We start from the raw sequence: 10,450 nt of genomic DNA on the forward strand, positions 1-10,450 counted from the left end.
GAAGAACCCTTTCAAACGTTCCTCGGTTACGGTTGAGGGAACCCAGTTACAGATGGTTGGTGCTTTGGACGGCATGATGTGCAAAGACGAATTGAAAAGAAAGGCAACATGCCGGTTCAGTTTAATGGTGAGATTGACAGTTAAGTAATGATGATGCAAACAAGTAATGGTGGCTTAGTTAAGGGCTGACATATAAGGAAAATTAAGCCGGCATGGTAAGCCACCATGACTATAGATATTTGAGGAAGGCAAATTAAGCTAAGTGTTGAGACAAACAAGTTTCCTAAATTGTTTGGTATTATTCCAGATCAAATGGCTATTCAAAATGGGAAAAAAATTCTAGACCTAAAAAGTTTAGTGCAGAGGAGTCTGAAAGTTCTAAAGCAGCCTTTGAATCAGAAAAAGGGATCTGTGGATCAAGAAGAGGTACAAAAACACTACCGCGCGAGCATATATATAGCTTTTTGGATCAGAAAAGGCTTGCGGTGGAAGAACTACGATGAAATATGGAGAACACACAGGAGCTCGGAAACCCTAATGCAGATCTGAGAAACAAAGGAGAGAACACTTACGGTTGCAGGTTTTCTGCGGAGGTCGCCACGGTCTCTCTGGATCGGTTCGGGTTGATGCAGCGGCCAAAGTCGACGGAGACGGAGATGAGGCGCGGCGGCGGCAGAGCTCGAGCAGCAGGGGGTTTGCGAGAGGAAGAAGACGGAGCAAGAGAGGAGAATGAGAAGGCCGAGGCATGCCTATTTATAAGGAAAGATGTGAACAGACGGGCGCGCAAATCAAGGAGAGCCGAATAATGGTTATCTAGCTACACAGACGCCTCGATTCTCGGGAAGCATTAAAGATAAAAGATCCGTTGGGAGATGACGTCATGAAAGTTCTTTGCGTTTTCAAGAGATGACGTCACGGCGGGTTACGAAAACTTCAACGAAGATAAGAAGATGGATTTTTGTCTAAGTATTGAAGATTGACAAAGAATGAAATTTAAAGTCAACCTGGGGCCTAATGTTGGGGATATTACTATCAGTCATGACCCGCCCAGGAGGGGTCAGGTCAACCCCAATGGCGGGTTACGCAAGAAGCCCAGTAAACATTCAAGACGATAGTTTATTAAACCTTATAGAAGGCCCAAGGGTCTGGAGGCGGCTTAAGGCCTGATATTGTAAACCCCCGTATGTAAGGAAAGACTTGTAAAGAAAGGCATGTAAAGGAAGCCACCGAGCCGGACACGATTATGAGCCGGCCGGGACTCTGTAGGCCACCAGGCGTCAACCCATGTATACCAGGGGACGATCCGGTGGCGGCTTAGGGCAAGAAACAACAAATCGATAACCAAGCTGGCGAGTTGAGCCCCTTGGTGATCGAAACCCCAGCAATACCAACCCCAACTAGACGTAGGCTTTTACCTTCATCGTAAGGGGTCGAACTACTATAAAACCCTCTCGTGTCCTTTGTCCCGATTAACCCCTTTAAGCTTTCTAGTGTGATGGCCCTACAACTAAGTCCTGGCTCTAGGACATCTGCCGTGACAATTCCACGACAGTACTATCATTTCCTGTCTAAAAAAACATATCACCCTTTCGTCTCGGTTGATCCCCTTCAGGTAGCTCATCCACATGCATGGATGCGCCACCACTTCCGATTGGCAGCTGGCCAAAGAAGATGTTTTGCTAGCTTTCATGAAACTAATCCCAAGATATCCTGGTTGTACTTCTCTCTTGTTTTCTTCAAATTTTTCTTTATGTGGTTACTAAATGTGAACCCTAATTGTTGTGACCTTTATTGGGGACGAGGCCACCAACACTTGTCCCTTGTCTTTTACATTTTAAAATGTAGGGAAAATAACTACGTAAATAAAAAAACATGTTTGATACCATTCATGAAAATTCACGTGTTTGAAAATCTTTATGACACTAGCAAAAGTGCCCGTGCGTTGCAACGGGATGAAAAAATAGCGCCTTCAAATCAAACTACTGAGAATATAATAACTACAATAATTGTACTAACATACTCCAAATTACATTAGTATGCAAATGTTCACATTATTCAATCGATAAATTTGACATTTATCTCTTTAGCTCAACGCCCATGCTCCATTGCTGGGAAAACGTATGAAAACGTGAGGATGTGTCATGCACCACAGGCATCTTGTATGTTTTGTTACACCTACAAAACTTATGCTCACAGAAAATTGGACATCAAGCTAGAGAAAACCCATGTGTTTGCTTTATGAAAATTACAGATTATAGTATCATATTTCGTACTTCGTCATATGACAATAAACAAGAAGTTATAGGATGAATCAACTCAAATAACTCCACAAAATCTCTTGATTATGGTTCAAAGGATGGAAATAAAATGGAAAGCCTTTGAACAAACTTTGCTAGTCAACAACCATTGCACAGATTCAGTTTAGTAGAGTACAATAGTTTATTTTGCATACAACAAGAGTGCAACATTCTAGAAACAAATGTGTCTGTGTTCAACCTAATTGTCAATCACCAGAACCTAATCTTCTCAGAAGTAGCAGTAGAACTTCCACCAAGGCGTAGGCGTGTAACTGTCAAAATCAAATCCATTGAAACCTAAACAATATGCAAATAAGAAATCAATATCTAACAATGTCGTTCTTGTGAAATGTGATCCGAAAATTGTTAATATAATACATAGCAGAAGCGAGACAAACTGAGCAGAACATTAGCCTTGTCCAGATATACCCCCGTGTTGCCACACAGGCATCCTCCAGGGATGTTGCTACATGCGCTAATCCATCTTCCGGGCTGTCTTCTCCCTTGATGGTGCAGGACTGCAGGCAATGGTCGTCCCCCATCCGCGCCACCACGCCAGATTTGGAATAGGTGGAGCGGGTGGTTGGCGATGTTGGTACAACGCGTCTGTTTCCTTCACGACTTGCAACAACGCGCTTACCCGGACCTGTTCCGTCGATCAACAGCCATCGAGCTCTGATTTGGAGGAGCTGGTGGTGAACTCCTCCGTAGTCCGTACTCGTGGTTGTGCGTGCGCCATAGGCCACGCACGATAAAAGAAGCGCCAGTTGTTTTAGCGGGATCAGAGGGGAGTCAGGCGACCAGCCTCGTGCCATAAGAGGAGGACGATCGAGCCCAGGATCTGCACAACCTCCTGGCTCGGGGCACAGATCGAGGTGGACGATCGCCTCCTCCCACCCTTCCAGCCGGGGGTCTCCCTCCTATCTCCATCAATTATGCGACATCGCGAGCGTTACCATCGAAGAGGGGAAAAGTTGTACTCCTTCCCTCCGCATATTTGGCGGAGTCGCCATGAGCGCGATCGGTATCGGTGCGAGCGTGCAGTTTGATCGTGGAGTCAGGTGCCCTAGTTTATATCGCAGTTTTGTTAAAGCACATCTAGATGTGCCATAAGTATTGCACATCTAAGTCATATGTCATTGATCTCACATTAAGATTCGTGTAAATATTTTCTTTTTTTTTCTTTTTCTCTTTATGCTTGATTCACTCACTTAGATGTGCAATAACTAGAGTATATCTAGATGTGCCCTAGACACTTTATATCGATGCAGAGAACCGGGTCTTTCCCGATTGACTGCATGAGTCCGTTACTAATACAATTTTTTTTGAGCATCAGTACAGACACAAGCGCTCATATACACGCGCATACACGCACCCCTATGAATGCACACACGCACATCCCTACCCCTATGAGCACCTTCGAGAGACTGAGCCGGCATATCATCTTGAGATTTACGAAGTCACCGTAGGCGCCTCATCGTCGACAGGAACGTCTCCTCCCACTGAAAGCGCATCGCCGGAAATCCTGAAATAAATCCAGAAATAATGCGATTACCAGGATTTGAACCCTGGTGGGTTGGGGATACCACTGTCTACCTAACCAACTCAACCACAGGTTGATTCGTCGTTACTAATACAATTTGATTGATTGCCCTAGTTTACTTTTTTTTTGAGAAAAGATTGCCCTAGTTTACTGATTACGCTAGCGAGGCAGGAGCTGAAGGCCCAAGTAGACATGGCCCCATTGATGGTCGCAGGCCCAGCCGAGCAACATATGAATTTTCTCAGCGGCAACGAAAAGGTTTTCATGGTATAGATAGATAGATTAGTACCACCTCGGATATATAGAAAAAATATGAGCGAAGTGGACGGACGATGACGGACGAAAAACAGACGAAATTACGGTGGTAAGAAGCAATAGCCCCTTTATTAGTAGATATAGATATAAATATAGATATAAATATAGATATAGATATAGATTTCTCATTCAATGAAAGTATTCAATTTTAGAAGCAGCTTATCCAATGTAAAAAATGTTGGCATAGTTTAATATGTTCGACATTTAAAAAATATGTTCATCAGAGTTTTGAAATATTTATCAAACGTAATAATATTGGCGTAGTTTCAAAAAATATTTCCATACCATTCAAAAAAATGTTTCTGACATTCTATAAAAAATGTTACGGGTGCCAAGAATATTTTTGTGATATTATGGGAAATGTTTGTACATTTTAAAAAGATGTTCATGTAATTTAACTTTTTTTGTTTATTTCAATAAAATGTTCACTACATTTTTAAATGTTGAATATTTATTTCTTAAAAAAATCAAATATCCATTTAGAATATATTTGACAAATGGTCATCCTATATCATAATTCTTTTAAGCCTATATTAATAATTAACAATGTGTATGGAAAAATTTCACAAGTATTTCAAAAAAAAAGGAAAAAATGAAAACCCGGAAGAAAACAAAAAAACAACCGAAGAAAGCCAATGACAACCATTAAAACTGATAAGAAAATCACAACAGGGGAAAAACAAAAAAAATAACATGACAGCTTTTAAAAACCAAACTGATCCATAGAAGCTTTCTGAAACGCACTAAGGTGAGGCTATCGTAAATACTAAGACCTCCTCCCTAGCGCCTTTTGTGCCCGCTAGCTAGCGAACGTGCGTTCTGACAGTTGCTTCTAGAAAAATGCGTCCTAATAGTTGACCGATGACCTTTGATATCTGACCGTTGACTATTGTCTGTTGACTTATTAAAACTCCACGAATTTCTTACAAAAACATCACAGTTTTAAAAAATGTTTGTTAATTTTAAGAAGTTCATGCATTTGAAAAAATCCTGAATTCGAAAAGAATTCACAAAAAGTTGAAAAAATGTTCATGAGTTGGAAAGTATTCAACATTTTATAAAAGTTCATAGATTTGAAAAACTTGCAAAGTTAAAAAATACTAAAAAATGTGAAACAAAAAAGATCTTGGATTTGAGAATTGTTCATGAAATTTTAAAAACGTTCATGGTTTGAAAGTTTTTACAAAATTTTAAAAAATATTTCGCAATTTTCATAGATGTTCACAAAAATGATAAATACAGTTCATTAAAATTAACAATGAAATGATAAAAAAGGATTTAAAAATAATAAAAAAGAAAAACTGAACAAAATTCGACCTAAAAAATTCAAGTAAAATCCATCCCAAGAAAAAACCGATGGAACCTATTAGACGGCTCCCAAAACCGGTTAGAAAAATCCACATAAGCCGGTCCATATATAAACTACACGAATGGGAGATGTGAGTGTGTTATACCTTAGCATGTTAACCGGTGTGCCAAGCGCCAGATAGGAACTGGCATAAAAACCAGTAGAGGAAATAGCTGCCGTGCCCGTCGAGGAAGAATCACGTATATAAATTTCAAGCATAACTTCCATGACAAAAATTATTTTTAGCTGTAAGAGATAAGTTTTTTTAGCAAAAGACAGAAGTTTTTCTGAAACAGAAAAATCCGTGGCGTTTGGGCCTTGCTGGGCGCTGGGCCGCTCTCTTGGCCCGTCAACGGTCCAGCTGGCCCGGCTCCGACCCCGGCGAAAGCGAAGGCACGCACGGGCACGGACCGCTATCCGATTCCGTCCGGTTCAAAAAAATATCTCTCGCTCGCTCGCGTGGAGCAATTCCCATTCCCATTCCCATCCTCCTCACTCCCTCCGGCCACCATGGCGGCCGCCGCCGGCGTGCCCCCCTCCTCCCTCCTCCGCCTGCGCCTGCCCTCGCCCCAGCCCGCTGCCTCCCTGCCCTCCTCCTCGCCGGCGTTGCTCCGGCGCCGCCCCCTCCTCTCCCTCGCCGCCGCGCCCTCGCGCGCCTCCGTCATCGCCGCCGCAGCCGCCGCCGACTCCAGCAACGGCAACGGCAACGGCTCCTACTCCGGTAACGGGTACGCGGCCCCGCCATCCCTCGCGCGGTTTGTTTTTCCATTGTTTTCCCGGCAAGGCCGCGCACTCTGGCCTAATGTCGCCGTGGCGAGTGCGCCGGCGGGGTGTTCGACGGAATGCATCCGCGTCGTGCCTGTTCCTCTGGAGAGTCGAGGCCGGATAAGTTAGCTGTAGCGGACGGTGTCACTGATAGGCTACATATTGTACTAGATAATATCAGTAGCGGTCAGGCCCCTGAATCGACGGTGTGGAATCATGCTCGCGGCCATCCAGAGGCAGCTTATCTGGGTCGGTAGTGGCCTCCTACACACATATCAATTGCGCTGTATTTGTTGTCAATATGGCATATCAATTGCGACTTCTCTCTAGGTCCTGATGCAATTAGCTGCTTGCCTGTCGATTTCATTCGGTTGAAGCACTTTCATGTTTAACACTTTCATGATGCACCCTGCCCTCTTTCATTTGACAGAAGTCAGGCATCACTGATGCCACAGTTCAGCGGCCTTATGCTTGATGAAAGCTCCAGGTCTAAAAGGCCATATAAATGGCAAAGGGTTTTGCTAAAGGTTAGCGGCGAAGCGCTTGCCGGAGATCATACAGAAAACATTGACCCAAAGGTGAGGCTTCTTTTTGGTGCTGTATGTTTCAATTTAAACGGTTCATGTGTGTGTACATCATGTAATTATGTGGTCTGCTGCAGGTTACAATGGCAATTGCAAGAGAGGTTGCTTCCGTCACCAAACTAGGCGTAGAGGTGTGCCATCCGTGCTGCCTTCATTTTTTTGCTGGTTATTTATTGGATTACGTTTATGAACAATGAAACTACTTCGTTCCAAATAGATAGACTGAAACCAAATGAAGTGAATTTGGGGTGTTTCGGTCTGATGGTATTAATTCAACACTTCAATTGCAATGCATTCCAAGCCAGAGTTCTCATGTTATGTGTATATGTTTCTCTTGTCTTCTCTAGTAGAATGTGCTGTATACATTTAAAAGGAGAGTAATTGCAGGTTGCTATTGTTGTTGGTGGTGGCAATATCTTCCGTGGGGCCTCTTGGGCTGGATGTAGTGGTCTTGACCGCTCCTCTGCAGATTACATCGGGTATGAATCATACTCCATGTCTGTTGTAAACTGCAGTATTAAATAATTATATCAACCTCTGGTCAGCTGCCAAATAGCCTAGAAAAGAAGTTCAAATGCCATGAGATGTGCTATGAGCTCGAGCCATGCAATATCAACACATTTTGGTAGGAGCAGAGCATGCTTGTTATTTAATTCGTGCCAACTATTTGGCCAGTTTAATGTTTGTTCTATTATGGTTCATTGTGCCCATTATGGAAGCACATTTATATCTGCTAGAACAAGAATTTCATTTCAATAATCAACTGAATGTAACTATAATTGCATCTTACAAACCATAATTCATGCCAACTTTTTGGCTAGTATAATATTTGTAGCATCATGGTCACCGTACCCATCACGTAAGCACATCCTAGGTATTTCCATTGACTAATTAACTTAACTGAGTGTAACTATAATTGCATCTTACAAACCATTTAGTCCATGACTATATATTGTCTACATTTTTGTGCAAACTCAAGGCCACCTGTAATTTATAACCTAGTTTCTGTCCATTATTATTTTTGTTACAAAGACATTTATTGTTAAGTAACCACATGATTTGTCGTTATAATAAATAATTTGGGGCTGAATTTGATCGTGCAACCTTTTTCCTGCTTTCCCCCAATTCAGTATGATGGCCACTGTGATGAATGCAATATTTCTTCAAGCAACAATGGAGAGCATTGGGATACCGACCCGTGTCCAAACTGCATTCCGTATTTCAGAAGTTGCAGAACCATACATACGCCGAAGAGCAATCAGGCATTTAGAGAAAGGAAGAGTTGTTATATTTGCTGCTGGGACAGGGAACCCATTCTTTACAACTGATACAGCTGCTGCTCTCCGTTGTGCAGAAAGTGAGTTTGTCCTTAATCTTCGCTATGCAGTATGAACCGCTTTAATCATTAAAAGTTGGAGAAATTTCTTTCACATGGAAAAACTGGTGCTTATGAATGGTTCTTGATAGTCCAGTGTCTTCTGGTGCCATAGGTTTAGCTACATATATGTAATACCGTGAAACATTCAGTGTATTTTTTGCATCTTATTAATTGTCATGCTCCTTGCAATTGTGGGTAATGGGACTACATGATTACCCACATAAGCACTCCACTGAGTTTATTTGATGATGTATTAAATATATTAAGTATTAATGAAGATCCCTGTGCGTATTAAGTTGAAAATGAAAAATGACAGTCCAACAAATAGGTTAGAGAAACAATGCATCTATTTAAGCTGGTTTCTTGTTCTAGCTTCAATTTTTCTGGGACAGTTACAGTGTATTTACCTTTTTTTAATTAATTAGTGAATAGCAGTATGGTTACAATCATGGTCAACTTGGCCCAGCACGCAGGCCAGCACAACGTTTAGCAAAAAAACAACCACACAGTACAGATCTACAGTACTGTGCTAACCCATGGGCAACACTGTTGGCCTCTAGTTATAGTGTGTTTACTAATTTCTTTACATAAACAGTGATAAATCACAATCTGTGTTGTGCCTATAGAAACATATTATTATGAGGTATATGCTATTTTTGAAATGAACAGTACTGTTTGAATAGTAACTTTTGTCTTTGTTTATTTTGCCTTGACCATTCGTCTTGTATTATGTGTATAGTCAATGCAGAGGTAGTGCTCAAGGCAACAAATGTTGATGGTGTGTATGATGCGAACCCCAAGCATAACCCAAATGCCCGCATTCTTGAGACAGTGAGCTATAACGAGGTTATCTCAAGAGACCTCTCGGTAATGGACATGACTGCCGTCACACTATGCCAAGAGAACAACATTCCTGGTACGGTGGATATCGGTTTCTGAGGCCTCTTACTGTTTCCGATCGTCGATTTTAATCTTGGTGCTTAATTTTGCAGTTGTCGTGTTCAACCTCCAAAACACTGGCAACATCGCGAAAGCCATCGTCGGCGAGAAGGTCGGTACCTTCATAGGCTGCACAAGGAATCTGGAATATCGCGAAAGCACGGAGGGTTCACTTGATCAAGAAGACAAGGTCTTGGTCAGTGAGTGGTGAATCCAAGAGCTGTCTGTCTCTCTAGCTGGATTATAGAATAGATTAGCTATCCAAGTAGTACCGGTTTAATTGTAATACTCGAAGAAGAGAAACCACTGTGGACATAAAAATTCGCAGAAAACTGCTGCTATGCTGTGTATGATAGAATGTAGGAGTAGTCTCCTGTGGCATGTATGGTGGCTGAACCTAAATAATACTTCTATTGCTCCTGATGGTATTGGTGAGCAACAGAAGGTGAGGGTTTCTAGCCTGTTTTCCTCCGAAAATGCCTGATGGCGCTCGAGCTGCATGGAGCTCGGTATCTGGGCCACCAACATGCTTCGTGATCAGGCCATAGATCATATTTATTGCATGTATTCAGGTTGTCAGTAATATATTTTATGTCGTATTCAGCGACAGTGTGCAGTGCACCGCACTTCTACAAGTACGCAAGCTCATCCCAAGTCCTTGCTGTACATGCACGGCATATGCGTCACGTGCCAATCAGTGCGGCGATGTTCCTTTGGTGTGCAAGCACATCAACACATCAGAAAAAAAAGAGCTCTACATATGCACTTTCCTTCGATTTTTTTTCCGCAATTTTCTTTTAAAATTTGTTCGGGTAGTTGGACTAAAAAAATTCAGACTTTCTGGAATGATCATGATGATCTGCATAGAAAATACGAAATAATCAGCGAAGCACAGAAAATATAGTGTTTTCATGAGCGAATAACTTTTATATATGTTTTTTGTACTCGTGTAAAACTAACAAATGTTGTTGGCAATTCGCCGTTCAGCCGGCATCCGTGTGTAAAATTGTGAATTCCATGTTGACCGGTAGCATCATTTGCACCGGGGGCACCACATATGTTCCATGCATCGGAAAGTATCTTAGTGCATCTTGAGATTTGATGCCGTCGGTGATGCCACTTAAATTATCGTCCTCTAACAAGCAGGAAAATTACAAAAAGAAAATTGAAATTCAGATAGGACTCGCCACATAACTATACTACACGTCAAGTTTTCATATTCATATTAGAAGCACACATGTAAAATTCATTTTCTCAAATACGCACGAGAGTGCATATCGT

At 42.0% G+C, this 10,450-nt stretch overlaps 1 protein-coding gene across 1 annotated transcript; it reads left to right on the forward strand.

Moving 5' to 3' along the window:
* The first annotated feature begins 5,933 nt into the window (after positions 1 to 5,933).
* LOC123063591 (uridylate kinase) lies at positions 5,934 to 9,646 on the forward strand. The gene is made up of 7 exons (XM_044487424.1): positions 5,934 to 6,231; positions 6,699 to 6,846; positions 6,930 to 6,983; positions 7,240 to 7,331; positions 7,983 to 8,209; positions 8,970 to 9,146; positions 9,223 to 9,646. Exons 1-7 carry the CDS (start codon positions 6,014 to 6,016, stop codon positions 9,378 to 9,380), a joined length of 1,074 nt encoding a protein of 357 aa, XP_044343359.1. The 5' UTR covers positions 5,934 to 6,013; the 3' UTR covers positions 9,381 to 9,646.
* Positions 9,647 to 10,450: the final 804 nt, after the last annotated feature.

Source organism: Triticum aestivum, chromosome 3A (assembly GCF_018294505.1).
Source record: "Triticum aestivum cultivar Chinese Spring chromosome 3A, IWGSC CS RefSeq v2.1, whole genome shotgun sequence".
NCBI classification, from domain to species: Eukaryota; Viridiplantae; Streptophyta; class Magnoliopsida; order Poales; family Poaceae; genus Triticum; species Triticum aestivum.

What these genes read in the sequence shown, in the direction of transcription:
- LOC123063591 (XM_044487424.1), top strand. Translation starts at nt 6,014, where the DNA reads ATGGCGGCCGCCGCCGGCGTGCCCCCCTCCTCCCTCCTCCGCCTGCGC. An exon ending in CAGAAAACATTGACCCAAAG is followed by an intron (nt 6,847 to 6,929) that starts GTGAGGCTTCTT and finishes GGTCTGCTGCAG; the next exon opens with GTTACAATGGCAATTGCAAG. An exon ending in CCAAGAGAACAACATTCCTG is followed by an intron (nt 9,147 to 9,222) that starts GTACGGTGGATA and finishes TTAATTTTGCAG; the next exon opens with TTGTCGTGTTCAACCTCCAA.